We start from the raw sequence: 16,730 nt of genomic DNA on the forward strand, positions 1-16,730 counted from the left end.
CATATAAGTACGATTTAAACCATGCTAATGCACTTCCATTAATGCCAACAAAGTGTTCAAGTCTATGCAAAAGAATGTTGTGGTCGATTGTGTCAAATGCAGCACTAAGATCAAATAAAACTAATAAAGAGATACACCCATGATCAGATGTTAAGAGCAGATCATTTGTAACTCTAAGGAGAGCAGTCTAATCGTTGTAGTCGTTGCAGCACTAATATATATATATATATATATATATATATATATATATATATATGCGCAAATTCATTCTCTGCCGGCAGAAAGCACTGTTGGAGTGGGAGAGATCCAGGTTTCCCCGGTAACGCTGTACACAATGTAGTGCTCTGTTCACAAATGCTGCTTTAACAGTGCTGTGTATCCCTCACACTGGTTACCAGACTAGGACACTGAAGGACTGACATTGAATATCTGGGTGTGGCAGACAGGATGTGACTCTGGATGATCAGCTGTGACATGAGATGATTTAGGAAGATCAACTGTGACTTGACTTTACTCAGTATTGGCAGCTATGACATAACAGAGCATTCTTGTGGCCACCATTTTGCAAACAGGTTCCACTATTACCACCATTTTGTGAGTGTGCTCCAGTGTAGCCGTCATTACACAAGTGAGTCAGGTGCCGTGTACCTCTTCCATGACACCGGCAGTAAACAATGAGCAAACGTACAGCAAAGCAAGTCCATAAAATCTTAAATATGAACAATGACCCTCGCAGATTAGTTGCGATTAAAGTGGATTATTATGTCTATAAGCACACAGTCAGGCAGATCAGAAAAAGATGCAAGATCTTAATACTCTTGAATATAACTCAAGCGATCGTGTGCCCTGCTCGAGAGCTAATAACAGTGTTGCGGTGCCCATACCTGGCCAGTGACATTCAGGAAAGCCGCTGGATCCTTGTGAGTCTGAGTATTCTGTTATAGGGCAAACACAACATGAGACTGTAACTTTGTTTGTGTTCAAAATGTAGAAAAATTAACATAATAAGCGAGTACACCATGAATCCATTTTCCAAACCGTGTTTTTAGCTTGTCCTGAATCACTAGGGTACACCTATAATAAGTGTTTATATTCGGACTATTTTAGATTGCTTCGGGGGTACCGCGGCGGAGACACCCAGTACCTTTGTGATTCTTCATAGACATAAACAGAGAGAAGTAGCTCCGGCTACAATGTTCTTCCACAAGACGCAAGCAGTTCTGTTTATTAACCGCTAGAGCGTCAAAAGTTCCCTACTGCAGCTTTAATGAATGAATGTGTTATACAGCCTTCACGAGATTGCTTGTGCTGTTTGCTGCTACTGAATCTGAAGGCAAACCTATTATATTGTTAACAATTATGGTTGTTGAATAAATTGATCTACACAACCCCCATGAACCAATACTTCAACACAATATATTTTTGTGATGTTGTTCTTGTTGTTTTAATTGAAAAACAATGAGTTGACAATTTTTTTTATTTATGCTTATGTGGGTACTGTACAGTAAATATGATGACAATCATAACAATCATGATCAATAATTGTGAATATAATTTTGAACACCATAATCATGATTATCAAAACTACAGGTATTTTTATTTTATTTATTTTTTTGTCTTTTTTTTTTTTTTTTGCCAAGTGAAGTCTCACTTCAATGTTATCCAACCTGGAACTTGCTTTCAGAACAACATGATAGGGAGAATAATTGGCAAGCAGTTAGACATGATGCCTAGCATGAAGAGACTGATAATAAATGAAAGCTTGATATAAATTATTTTCGGCTTCTAAAATCCTGCTTTACTGCACTGCGTAGTGGAGTTGTGCCTGATAAGATGGACTACTGTTTCAAAATGCCACACATATATTCATATCTGCTTTCACAATACCTGAGCCTGTTTCTAAATACATGAGCCTGTTTCCCTCACATTGCAGATCCAAACCCATAGACGTAGCAAACAAATGACAAACATTTTGAGAAAAAATGACAAACAATTTCCATGCTGCCCAATTCGGTTTTTTAGTGTTGATGTAAGTAGTGCTGTTTCCAGGTCCAAGCCTCACTTCACTTCACTTCACTCAATACTACCTCAGGAGCCTTTTATGAGCACTGTTTATTCCTATAAACATTGGCATTTACATTACATTTACATTTAGTCATTTAGCAGACGCTTTTATCCAACGTGACTTACAAATAAGAACAATGGAAGCAATCAAAAGCAACAACAGAGCAATGATATATAAGTGCTATAACAAGTCTCAGTTAGGTTTACACAGTACACGTAGCATGGGATTTTAAATAATATTATAAATAAAAAGAAAACAGATAGAATACAAAAAGATTAGAAAGGTAGTTAATTTATTTTTTTATGTTTTAAAGAATAGAATTAGAATAGTGAGTGTTAAAGTTAGAGGGCCAAATAAAAATGGAAGAGATGTGTTTTAAGCTGATTCTTGAAGATGGCTAAGGGCTCAGCTGCCTGGATTGAGTTGGGGAGGTCATTCCACCAGGAGGGAACATTTAATTTAAAAGTCCGTAAAAGTGACTTTGTGCTTCTTTGGGATGAACAATCAAGCAACGTTCACTTGCAGAACGCAAGCTTCTACAGGGCACGTAAGTCTGAAGGTTTTGTAGGCAAACATTGAATTTATTGAATTTTATTGCTAGCAGCTTTGGTTTGTAGCCAGTGCAAATTGATAAACAAACAGAGATGTGACGTGCATTCTTTTCGGCTCATTAAAAATTTATCTTGCTGCCGCATTCTGAATTAATTGTAAAGGTTTGATAGAACTGGCTGGAAGACCTGCCAAGAGAGCATTGCAATAGTCCAGCCTGGACAGAACAAGAGCTTGAACAAGGAGTTGTGCAGCATGTTCCGAAAGAAAGTGCTTGATCTTCTTGATGTTGAATAAAGGAAATCTGCAGGATCGGACAGTTTAAACAATGTGGTCAGAGAAAGTCAGCTGATCATCAAGCATAACTCCAAGGCTTCTAGCTGTTTTTGAAGGAGTTATGTTTGATGTGCCTAACTGTCATGGTTGAGGAATTCATTGTCGCTCCCTTGCACTGTGTGTGTGTATTTTATGAATGAATATGTGTGTGTGTGTGTGTGTGTGTGTGTGTGGGCATGGTCGCTGATTATCCTCTGGGGAAATCAGGGACAGGTGTTGTGCATTACCACTGTCTATTTATACTCACCTCATGCGTCTTGTGTTTGTCAGATCGTTGTTTTATGGATGTAACCTGTCGTGTTTTGTCTCCGGTTGGAAGTTCACTGTTGCAGTTTATATCTTCACTCGTCACCAACACTGGGTTCACCACTTCACGTTTGACCATCGGATCGAGTTGTCCATGCAAGCCTGCGCTGCCTAGTCGTCATCATCATCATCATCGGAGATTACCATCACACTCTCTGTGTACTGCATCTGCAATCTTCCAGCACTACTGAGAACTGTGACTGATTTCCTATTCACTCTGGGACTGGTGCTATTAATTCTAATAAAGATCTGTTTTACTTGCTATTGTCCCCTCTATCCATTCGTTACAGAATGATCTGACCATGCAGGGGGCAGCAAGTGGATCTGAAGTCACAGATTACTGAAGAACTGTCATTTCTCCTCATGAACTCCCCTCAGGTTCCCATTGTCCTCGATCACCCCTGGTTGGTGCAGCATAACCCCAGGGTGAACTGGGGACATAACTCTGTTTCTGCCTGGAGCACTGAGTGTTATGCATCTTGTTTAGTGTCTGCTGGTCCGTCTCTGTCTTGCAGGAAGAGCCGGTGAATTTGTGAATTTGTGAATTTTGTACCTCGACCTAAAGGAAGTGTTCGGTAAGTCCAGGGCAGCTCTGGACTTACTGAACACTTCCTTCAGGTCGAGGACAATGGGAGCCTGAGGGGAGTTCATGAGGAGAAATTAGTTCTTCAGAATGATTTCCAGATGTGATGAGTGTTATCTGACTGGTGGTGTGAGATAATGTGGGTAACTGTTGATCATTGAGTGCATTGACTGAGATCTTGTTAGTGAGTGGTATGGTGGGTATCTGAAGCTGTTGTGGAAATGACCAGTCCATAAAGTTACCTTCTGCTCCGGAGTCGAGAAGAGCTTGACAGTGATGTGACCGAATTGCCCACTGCAATCTCACCGGGAGGAGGGTGGAAGAGGTTTTCCCAAAATCCTCTTCCTCCGCATCGTCCCTATGAATGTGCAATAGATCTACTGCCAGGAACGTCTCCGCCTAAGGGCAAGCTATACTCTCTGTCTGTTCCCGAGAGGGAGGCCATGGAGAAATATATTTCTGATTCTCTGGCATCCAAATTCATCCGACCTTCCTCTTTTTTGTGGGGAAGAAGGACGGTTCTCTGCGACCTTGCATTGATTACCGAGGGCTGAATAACATCACGGTAAAGAATACTTATCCTTTGCCGTTGATGTCTTCAGCCTTCGAGAGGTTGCAGTGAGTGTTGGTCTTCACAAAACTGGACTTACGTAATGCTTATCATTGGGTCCGCATCAGGAAGGGGGATGAATGGGAGACTTTTAACACCCCTTTTGGGCACTTTGAATACTTGGTTATGCCTTTCGGGATCTCCAATAGCCTATCGGTCTTCCAGGCACTCGTCAATGATGTGCTGATAGACATGGTCGATCAGTTCATTTATGTCTACCTGGATGACATATTGATTTTTTCTTTATCTCTCCAGGAACACGTTCAGCACGTCAGACGAGTGCTTCAGAGGTTGCTTGAGAACGGGCTTTTTGTCAAGGCGGAGAAATGCGCTTTTCATGCACAGTCTGTCCCTTTCCTAGGTTACATCATTTCGTCTGAGGGAGTGCATATGGATCCTGACGAAGTTAAGGCTGTGGTGGATTGGCCAAGTCCAGATTCCCATAAGGCCCTACAGAGGTTTCTGGGGTTCGCCAATTTTTTCCGATGTTTTATTCGTAATTACAGCCAACTAGCCGCACCTCTGACTGCCTTGACCTCCCCCAGAACGATGTTCATGTGGTCCGAAACAGCCGAAGCTGTATTCACCAACCTGAAGAGCCGCTTTGTTTTGGCTCCCATTCTTATGACCCCTGATCTGTCATGTCAGTTCGTGGTGGAGGTCGATGCGTCAGAGGTGGGGGCAGGCGCAGTGCTTTCTGAGCGCTCTTCTTCAGACAACAAGATGCATCCTTGCACGTTCTTTTCTCATCGTTTGTCGCCTACCGAACGTAACTATGATATTGGTAACAGGGAGTTGTTGGCAGTCAAGTTAGCATTGGAAGAATGGCGACATTGGTTAGAAGGGTGTGGGGGGTACCTTTTATCGTCTGGACAGATCCCAAGAACTTAGAATACATTCAATCTGCCAAAAGACTCAACTCCAGGCAGGCTTGGTGGGCTCTTTTTTTTAGTCGTTTTGACTTTACTCTTTCGTACCGTCTGGGTTCTAAAAGCATCAAACCCAATTCTTTATCTCGTATTTTTGATCCATCCGAATGTCCGGCTACTCCCGAGTGCATTTTACCGGAGACTCTATTCATCTCCACACTCCGATGGGAGGTCGAATCGAAGGTCAAGATGGCCTGAGAAGGGGTAATGCCTCCGTCCCGGTGCCCACCGAACCGATTGTGCCGGAGGGATTATGGTCTGACATTATTCAGTGGGGTCATTGTTCCAATGTAGCCTGTTATCCAGGAGTAAATCGTACTAGATTTCTAGTTAAGCAACGATTCTGGTGGCCATCTATGCCTTGCGACATTCAAGATTTTGTTTTGGCCTGCTCGATCTGTGCAATTGGTAAGACTTCCAATCCACCCCCAGATGGGCTTCTTCAATCGCTGTGTGTCCCTTTGAGACCCTGGTCCCACATAGCGCTAGATTTTGTTACCGCCATCCCACCATTCCAAGGCAATACAGTTGTTTTAACGATAGTGAACCTGTTCTCGAAAGCGATTTTATTCCCTTGCCCAAATTGCCTTCAGCCAAGGAAACAGCGGTGACTGTCATCAATCACATCTTTCGGTTACATGGCCTCCCGACGGATGTGGTCTCTGACAGGGGATCCCAATTTGTCTCCAAATTTTGCAAATTACTGGGGGCCACTGTCAGTCTATCTTACGGTTAACACTCCCAGAGCAACAGGCAGACCGAGAGAGCCAACCAAGATTTGGAGAGAATGTTGTGATGTGTTGCGGCCAAGAATCCTTCCTCTTGGTTTCAACAACTCTCAATGGTGGAGTACGCTCACAACTCACTACCTGTGTCATCCAAGGGCATATCCCCGTTTGAGGGTAGCTTAGGGTACCAGCCACCTATTTTTCCTAGTCTGGAATCCGAAGTCGCGGTCCCCTCCGCTCACGCTTTTGTCCAGAGGTGTCACCGTACATGGACCAGTGTACGTGAGACTCTGCTCCAAGTAAGGGCACGCACCAAGGTTAAGGCCGATCGCCACCAGTCAAGACCTCCTGTGTATGTCGTCGTTTCCAAAGTGTGGCTTTCTACTAAGAACATTCCACTCCGTTCCATTTCTAATAAGCTAGCTCCCAAATTCATTGGCCCATTTCCTGTCACCAAAATCATCAGTCCGGTGACAGTTCGCCTCAAACTCCATCCTGTGTAATCGAATTCTGGACTCAAGACGGAGGGGATGCGGATTTCAGTATCTGGTGGACTGGGAGGGTTATGGTCCGGAGGAGATAAGTTGGGTTCCTGCTAGGGACACTGACTGGCAGAATCATGTGGCTACACACACTTTTAAGCTGGAACAGGAAATAACCGACATGGGAAAATTACGTTGGTTAGAGGTTCTGAATTTCGGTTTCAATTACTTTTCGATTAATCATCCAGACCTACCCTCTCTCTTTCTCTGTCTCTAATAGCATATGAATGGTTCATACCTCCTGTGATAGTTCTGTCTAGAAGCAAATTTTACAGGCAAATTGTCAAATTACAGTTAATTAAAGTTTCAACAAATTACCAATTTTACCATCACAAGAAACACTGACGACAGCTACATTTTAGGTTTCTCTGTAAATTTAGGACTTCTATAATTTTTTTATTAGTCACTGTATGAAGCTGGTCTATAAGTCCTCAATACGTGTAATGTACAATAACTAAAATAACAATATCTTATATAAAAATGCAACAAGTACACAAAATCAAAGAAAAATATGTTTACAGTTATAGCATTTGGACAGTGAAAAATACAATGAAACAGATATGTTTGTAGAGTTAAGATTTTTTTTGAAAATAAAATTGGCTTACAATGTTTTTAGTTAAAAATGTTTATTTATAGTGGAAATGCAAGCTAAGTATGTCAGAACAAGCATACATGCTTACACGTTATATGTTACCTTTTTGTTTGGACTTTAATGTACCTTAAACCTTGCTTTACCTGTGTTCACAGCAAAGTATTACCAATTTTCTCAAGCATTTATTTATTTATTAATTTATTTTTTTGCCTGTGGAGTTTATCCTCGTTTCATGATCATTGTGCATGTCTTTTTGGATATTGTATTTTGGATTATGGTTCAGTTTTGTTTGCATGGTTGTTTCTTACATTGCTGGATTTTTTCTTACCCCAACAACTATTCTTCTTTACCTCTCTGTTTGGATTTATTTGCTGTGTTTATTTAATAAACTTCCTGTACATGACTTCTTATACCACCTTTAAGGCTGTTTTGTCACAGAATTGTAAGGAAGTTTTATTTATGGAGTTAATTTCAAATTCAGCATTACACTGACCAAAGTGCTGAACAAAATCAATAATAAAATACAGCAAATTCTAATATAGAGTAAAACTAAAAATAACAACAATAATAATAATCAAATTGTAAGACTGTTTCTTAAGTCTGAACTTGAAATTAAAGACAGAAGAAGCACTTCTTTTGTCAGGTGACAGCTGATTCCACAAACGTGTAGCAGCGACTGCAATGTCTTTGTCTCCTTTAAATTTAAGTCGTGACCGAAGGAGATGTAATAGAGCTTTATTAGCAGATCTGAAAGACTATGGCATTGAATGCAAATTAATAAGATTATAAATAAAAAAGCTGTTTTGGTTCAGTTGCTTCATTCACACTAGAACCATACAACTACTGCTGATTATGCTAAATAGTTCAAGACATTAGCAGCTCAGTGTGGGACTGAAGATGAACACCGAGCAGAGCCTGAAAATGAATGAAAGATTGACTCGTTCACGAGTCAAGAACTGGTTGCATCAGTTTTCGGATCACCAGTAGTTCTTTCTGACAGTTCGATTCAATAAATCGGTTGAAGAAAATGGTTCACCGGTTCTTTTGCGTTCGACGTAATGACATCATTGGTGTTGATTGCCTTTGATTCAAGCCTTCGGTTTACCTGGGCTCATAACACTAGCATAGAATCAGTTCAGAATCAATCACCAAAAGAATCAGTTCGGTTAAGATGCTCTGTTTGTCGGTCTGCTTCACACTGAATCACACATGCGCAGTATCATCAGAATCAGACGCGTCTGACAAAAACGGTTCTTGACTCGAGAACAAGTCATTATCTGGCTCGGCTCGGTGTTCATTTTCAGTTCTCTCTTCACGGCTTTCAGTCAGTAAATGAATTACAATTAATTAATTAATTAATTAATTTTGGTTTGTTTTAACTTAGAGGGAGTGTCAGCCACATTAAAAAGTTAACAGCTTAAGTCATTTGTGGATTAATGCGTATTGGAGACGCGAACAGTTTAAAATGATTCAGAGTGATTTGGTGAACTGGTTCAAAAAGATCCGGTTACATCGAATGATTTGTTCGCGAACCGGCTATCACAAACTGCTTTGTTTTGAACTCTCTCACAACAGACACGGAAGAGAAGACAATGCTGAATAAGAGCCTGTCCTCCAACAAAAAACGACCATATAGGTTATTTAAATGCAATGTGTGGGCGTTTTACACCAATCTCACAGTATTTCCTACATATTTTACTAGGTGGCTTATTCGTTCGAATGGCCACACCTAACCCCACCCCTAAACCTAACCCTCACAGAAATCATGCTAAATTATGATTTATTGAGCATATACATTTTCGTGCACGTCAGTTCCCTGGGATCGAACGCATGATAGCATGATTACATATCAAGGTATATCACAATAATCTACTAACTGAGCTACACGAAATGCAAACCAGAGGGCAAATAAAGGGGTACAAAACATTAATATGAAAACGCCCTTTTGCCGATTGGTAGTATACGCTCTGATGGGTTGTATTTTTTAGGGATTTGGACAAACGACCTATACAAGCATATTAGTTGGAGGACAGGTTGCTGAATAAAGTCGTAGTTTTTGCTATTTTTTGACCAAAATGTATTTTCGATGCTACCTATTCTAACTGAGCCTCTGATGTCACATGGACTACTTTTGATGATGTTTTTCTTACCTTTCTGGACATGGACAGGATACCGTACACACAGTTTCAATGGAGGAACTGAGAGCCCTCAGACTAAATCTAAAATATCTTAAACTGTGTTAAACTGAAGATGAACGGAGGTCTCACGTTTTGGAACAACATGAGGGTGAGTTTTTTTGGGTGAACTAACCCAAACAGAGTGGTCTCACACACCACTCTGTCTGAATGTATTAATCTTTATATGTTAATGTTAATCATGTTTGCATTTTGGCTGCTTCTAATTCTGCTCTTGTCCTTGTTATCTGTTCTGTTTTGTTTTTGCCTTGTTTGTTTTTTGTTTCAGTTATATTAAAGTAATTTTTCCCTGCATTTGGACCCAGACCCTGTTCTTTCCTCGGCGCCCTTCGCTGGGCTATGACAAAATCTCAATAAATCAAGAGCAATGTCTCAGATCATGCGGTTCATAGATTCTTGGCTGGCAGGCCCCTCCCACAACTGTTGATTGACACTGAGCTCCGCCCCTGAGTGACTGTCATCAGTCCTCCAGTGTTTCACCACTGGAGCAGATGTGGACAAGAATGACTCCTAAGTGATTTAGGTATTCTGTTGTTGGATGTAATAATGAACAAACAGTTCGTCATTTACTCCTAATATCTGAGCCGCTGAAGATGAAGTGGATTACTTTAGTTTTTGAAGGGAAAGTGCCCCTGATTTACATCAATATGTCTATGTTTGCTAGAATCATTCAGGATCCAGCTTCACCTCCAGAAGAAGCGAGTATAAGGGTTTTTAATGAATCTTTGCAAATCCTTTCCTAATAATGTGCTTATTAGCAAGTTCTGCAGCTAAATGTGGCTAAAGGAAACAGTACTGCTCATCACCCCACAGAAGAGAGGGGCGGGGTCAGCAGAGCTAATTATCATTTAAAGGGACATGCACTGAAACCACACGCTGTGAACAAAGCTGTTTATGACAGAGTAAAAGGGTGTTTTTTTAACCTAGCTTTGATAAATTTTAACCAAATAATGCCTTTTCATTAAGAGCCTAAAAAATCATATTAACTTGTGGAAAATTGGCATCTGAGGACCCCTTAAGAGCAAAAGTTTAAGAGTAAAATGCATGAAAATAAAAGTGTCATGATCAATTTTACATAATGTCACAATAGAAGCAACATTTTGGTACTTAAATAGGATTCATTTAGTATTTATGAATCAGAATTTAACCTTTTGTTCAGTTGGTTTCCTGGTTTAATTGATTGATGGATAGATTGATTTTCTAGGATAACCCTTCTAACTCAGAAAGTGTGAGTGACAGAGAACAGTTGAAATGAAAAGGGATGATTTAAGGGGCAAGGCTTTGCACGCTCTCCCTGATAAATCTGTTGTGGGTATGCTTTCTTGCTCTTGGATCTGCACAAGGTTTCCACGGAGACTTGTCACTGCAGAGAGCTCCATGGCGACCAGAGCACGAGCACTGTTCACTGGAAAGAGACAAAGCCAGCATCCTGCTGTTAGTTTGAATGATTAATGTGTTCATGGTCAGTGAGAGCACTCCAAATGCTCAAACATCTTTGTGTGTTCCTGTGCAATGACAAGAAGGCTGTAAAGATTGACGCAATGCTATGTGTGCTTTAGAATATATATATATATATATATATATATATATATATATATATATATATATATACACATCTAAAATGATGCTACATTTTGTCTGTATATATGGCTTGAGACCATCTGTCCATGGGGGTATTTATTATTGTTAGCCATTTGAAAATCTTAAGTCTAGAGGGCATGCAGGAATGGTTGTGCTTTTCTGTGGAACCATTGACCTGCTTATGTTAGTATTGATATATTTTATTGTTAATATACTTAATATTACTATATACAAATGTGAAGCAGCATATTCCAAAGGTGAACTTGTTTACTAGTAATGGTGCATTTAGCATAGCTGAACATCTCAGATGCTCTGTTTCCACAAATTGGACTAAATTATATGTAGATATAGACTGCTAAATATTAACTGGGCTCTTCATAAAAAAAAGGACCCTTCACGAACATGTAAAGAAGCCCAGTGCGTATCATTTTGTCATTAACACACAGTGACGTGTAGCCATCGCTGAGGCTTAATTATCAACTCAAATGCAGCAGCAGTAATTACAGCTGTATTATGAGGCGCTGTCATGTGTCGAGAGCCCACTCACCGTCACTGACTGATGCCAAGTGTGTGGGTTTGAATTATTTTCTCATCTTCATCATCGTCACTGAAAGCCTACATGCGTTTCTTTGCTCAGGTCAGAAATGCTTGACATTGACAGGGAGCTGGATTTGCTTGTGTCCCTGTCTTCACCTCTGAGGTTCCTAAAATCAGCAAAATATATATATATATATATATATATATATATATATATATATATATATATATATATATATATATATATGTAAGACATGTTTTATTATGATATAACGTTGGAACTCTGACACAGTGATGCAATTTATTTGCTTAAACCTGATTATTTCCCAAACCTGCGCTGTATGCCACCATGTTCGTAAGAAACGATATACACTTCTTGGTGTTTTGGTCCTCAGTCACGATTGCTGTTTACTGTATATTTGAGTTTGCACCTTTTGTTCATGGTAAATGTACACATACTAAGAACACAAATGTAAAATAAATATATGGCGTATGACTACAGTATTGTTATGTTATAAAAAGTCTAAAACGACATGAAGGTCAACATCAGTCCTTCAGCTGAGAGCTTGCTCTAATGTTGCCTTTTACACAAATAAGAAATGTTCTCTTTCCTCCCTCCTTCGCTTTCTCACTCCCTCCCTCCCTCGCTTTCATTCTTTCTCACACACCCACACAGAAACAGTCAAATCCACAGGCAGAGTGAGAGCGAAGGATGAGGCATGACATAAAAGAGAAAAGCGTTTATTTTCGCGTTGCTTTAGCGCAGCGTTTTTCTTTTCTCTCTCTCTCTATTTCTAGTTCTTTCAGCCCTCAAGTTATTTTTTGGATACTGATATGAAGATGCAGGTCTGTATGTCTTTCAATTGAATTTTTGAATTTCTGTTGTATCTTTACAGTGATATTATAGAAACATGCTTCCAATACCTATTTAAACATGGTCTCTACTGTATCCTCTAATGGATGAATTCTAATAGCACGATATTGGAATCATTGTAGCCGTATGGTTTTCTTATCTTTGAACACTTTGTGCAGACTCTTTCTTTTTTCCTTGTTTTTTTTCTGTTGATGCGAAAGACCAAATTTAGGTTCATGTTGTGTGCAAGTGAAGTGTGATGTCACAGTGACGTCTTGTATTTTATAAGATTGTGTAATGTGAGAGAAAGCTTGCAGGTGATCGAATTATCAAGATTATTATTATATTTTTTTTTTTTACTTGGCTGAATGATACTGCAGATAATAACATTAGTATTAAAAACATAATTTTTACTTTCTCAGCACTATGAATCAAATGTGTGCTCAAACATGTTTTAAAAACATTTTGATGCATTAAGATGGCTTTGTCTTGTATGTGCGGTGTAGTTTGAGATATCGTATCCTATCATTACAAAACAGTTTATTTCGATTATTTTATTTATTTTTTTCTGAAGAAATAAACAAATAGCATTTACCATGGGAGTGTTGTAACTGACAATAAATACACTTAGAACAATTCAGTGAGAACCCTCATTGCATTTACACTAATGTTGCATTATCAGAAATGTGTTGGTTAAATTTCCATGCAGGCAATTTCAATACATTTGAATAGCACATTTATTGAGCAGTTGGTCATTTACTGCATAATTGAAACAGCTTAATCATCACATACTGAAAATCAACAGAAATGTTTGTTTGTGAAATGAAAATGAAATGGATACAAGTGTCTGTGATATCAGCATTTGTAACTGTGTAATGCATTACATCGGAATTTCTCATTCCTGTCTGTCTGTGTCTTTCTGTAGTGATTAATGGTATGAAGTCGTGATATGGCTCTGGATATGGAGAGGACGGTCTCTAAAATCATGTTTGACTTCCAGAGGAACTCAACTTCTGATGATGACTCTGGCTGTGCACTAGAGGAGTATGCTTGGGTGCCACCTGGCCTCAAACCTGAACAGGTATGTCAGCATGTCAGTTTTTTTTTCAAACTGAAGGATGGTATTACATAAGAAAAATGTGAAAGGCAAAGAAAATAAAATATTGGGCAGGTTTTGGTTCTGTCATGATTTTGCTATTATATATAATAATTATTCTATAATAATAAAACTATAATATAATACCACAAAAATAATACCACATTTTTCAGAATTAGTTGTTTGCTTTACATTTTTTAATCTTGTGAGGCTTCTTTTAGAAGCATAAGCAATATGTATATATATATATATATATATATATATATATAAAAATGTATAAATATATACATCTGTGTGTGTGTGTGTATATGTATACTTTTTTTAATGAAAATTGACAAGGACATATTCTGACAGATTTCATTAAAATCATTCACAAAGATTTAGATAAATTATTTTTTATTAATAATTATGAGATGAGTGCTCTGTTTTTCACTGGAGCACCTGCCCCTAAAATGTGTGTGCACAACTCTATGTGTGTGTATGTGTGTGCACAACCCTATGTGTGTGTATGTGTGTGTGTGTGTGTGTGTGTGTGTGTGTGTGTGTGTGTGTGTGTGAGAGAGAGAGAGAGAGAGAGAGAGAGAGAGGTATTTTTATGCTTTGGTAATACATTATACAATTGTCATGTCAATAAGGCAACTTAAACTTGAATATATGAGGGAGGGAGGGAGGGAGAGAGAGAGAGAGAGAAAGAGAGAGAGAGATAAAGGGAGAAAGAGAGAAAGTGAGACTTACCGGTTCATTCTGTGACATGAGCCATTTCCTTTCCATCTGTTCAACCATAAAATGTTCATCAGAAAATCCAGCATGCTCAGCGATCCTCATCTGTCTCTATGTCTCTCTCACAAGCACAAATAATATAGTTTCATACTCTTTGCATGTTTTAATTACCTTCATTAACACTATACACTATAGGACATTTACACCAAATGTAAAATCAGTATCACAAAATTCATCTTACCATTTAATTTCACAACAGTAACAAATAGTGCTAAAGATAATGGCAAACACAATTGTTACCTGGCTGTCACTTAGTAAGACCGGTTCGGTAGATGGGGACGAACAAAACATGGCATATAGTGCATCTTACTATTTTTTTTATTTTTATTTTTTTCATCCAACAAACACACTTTGTCATTCATAAAACATTGACTTTAAAACGCTAAAAACAAATATAATACAGTGTTTTAGTTTGTAAATTATTTTACAAAACATGAATGACACACTCTACTGTTCATAATTCACTGAATTATGTTACATGTTTATGGCACATGTGGTTTTATTAACAAAGTTCGGGAGAATCACGATCAGATAATCATTCAATTTGGCACAGGTGCATCTCGTTTAGCTAATCATCTTAAATAGCACACAAGCGTATATATATCCAGTCTTCTTACCTCCTGTCCCACAACAGTTTTTTCGGAATCCCTCCTCCACCCCAACTCCTCAATTCTAATCTATTTATCCCAAATTGGGGATAGGGGGAGTTATTTGGGTTCGGGCTGTGCTCCGAGCCCGGACCCCTCCCCCAGGACAGCATGCCAAAATATGCCTACTATTCGCCTTCAGATTAGATGTAAGGGTGAACTCGTGAAAATATCATTAAAGTTTTGTTTTCCTCCAGCTGCGTTCCCTTTTTTCGGGCTGCTCTCTTTAGGGTGCGAGTATGCTCATTATACCATGGTGTCAAACAGTTTTCCTTAACCTTCCTTAAGCGTAAAGGAGCAACTTTATTTAAAGTGCTAAAAAAGAGAGAGTCCATAGTTTGTTACACCATCAAGTTGTTCTGAGGTAACGTTTGATAATTCCATGGTCTCCTCTAGGGCTGAACGATATGGACAAATCTCGATTTTCATGCCAGATATCTCAATATCGATACGATATGACTACGTGTTCTTTTGCTAAGCACGACCTGCACACCACATCACTCTGGTTTACATCGTCTTTTCTGAATCCAAAATACTTCCAAATTATGGAAGATGATTTATGTTTTGGCACCAAGTCATATTCTGCACTGCCACCTGCCGCATTATCTCCCGCACTCATTTCCTTCTTTCTAATTTATCTGTACAGTGTGCATAGACGTTGGAACAGGGGAGCTGTTATGGACGGCTGCCATAACAAAAGAAAAACATCACTGCAGGCTTCATTTATGATTTAGGCAATTCAAATATCTCCAAGATTATTTTCAATAATGATTCAATCCATTTTAAAAAACTGTTCAAAAAATGAAACGTTAAATGGACTTGAGAACAGGCCATGTGGGTTTATTTATTGAACGTAACCGACACTAGGTAGGCATATTGTAATGCGCAAAAAGGCACAAAATAAGGCCATTACAAATTCATTGGCCAGGAAACAACTCGATCAACATTTTCGGAGTCCAGAGCAGAGCGTTTTTTATTCACTATATGTCCAGCTGTTGAGAAGACGCGCTCCGACCGCACTGATGTCCCAGGGACACTCAGGTACAGCTGCGCAAGGTGGGGGTATCACTGCCAATTTCCACCACAAAAGCCGGTCGCTCTCAGCTTGCAATGGTCCTTTTCATAACTCATAACTCGTCTACTGCGCCGCGAGACCTCCAGACGCGCGTAAACTCGACTTTACATTGAAATCATTCGCGCCAGACGAAGAGGTCGCAACTTTTCAGTGTTTTCAACCACATACTGTTTATTTTAGTTTTCAAACAAATAAATTCACATAAGTACTAAAAAACAATACATTTAGAGTTTATAAAATACACACTGATGTCTATGGAAGAGGTAATAATAATCCTTTCCATTATAATTCCACACGTTTTATTCATATCAGATACACATTGTGTAAGTAACTTCAGTGTTTACATATTCTATTCCCAGTTCACCAGCCACTTACTTTTAAGTATTTCGGGAGAAGTGGACGAATTTACGTGTTGTAAACATAGAGGTTGTGAACTGCGTCTCCGGCACAAACGGCGGCGCCCATCGCACATACAGCTCAACTAACGCGATCGTTATAAAGGTGTTTAAACAACAATATACTTCCACTTGCAAGTATTTGACAATCGGAATATCAGATATTTCATGCCATGAATAACACATTTATGAATATTCTGAATAAAAAAGGAAAAATATTTAAAAGCAGATCATCATTCATTCAGCACTGTTGCTGCTGCAGTGTGTCACGTGACAAGCAATGACGCGTCACCATCGAAACGCCCCCCCCCCCCCACAATATAGTTCCCAC

The 16,730-nt window shown here is 39.2% G+C and overlaps 1 protein-coding gene across 3 annotated transcripts in view; it reads left to right on the plus strand.

Annotated features, from left to right (window-relative positions):
* The window catches only part of prickle2a (prickle homolog 2a), a 100,268-nt gene that overhangs the window by 39,103 nt on the left and 44,435 nt on the right, over positions 1-16,730 (plus strand). For 2 of the 3 annotated variants that reach the window (XM_026250262.1, XM_026250264.1), the window contains exon 2: positions 13,332-13,487. In XM_026250262.1, the coding sequence (XP_026106047.1) occupies positions 13,356-13,487 (132 nt within the window). In that variant the 5' untranslated portion in view covers positions 13,332-13,355. Of the gene's footprint in view, positions 1-11,855; positions 12,400-13,331; positions 13,488-16,730 lie in introns of those variants that run through there. The other variant, XM_026250263.1, reaches the window with a different exon arrangement.

Source organism: Carassius auratus, unplaced genomic scaffold (genome assembly GCF_003368295.1).
Source record: "Carassius auratus strain Wakin unplaced genomic scaffold, ASM336829v1 scaf_tig00023751, whole genome shotgun sequence".
In the NCBI taxonomy this organism is placed as follows: Eukaryota; Metazoa; Chordata; class Actinopteri; order Cypriniformes; family Cyprinidae; genus Carassius; species Carassius auratus.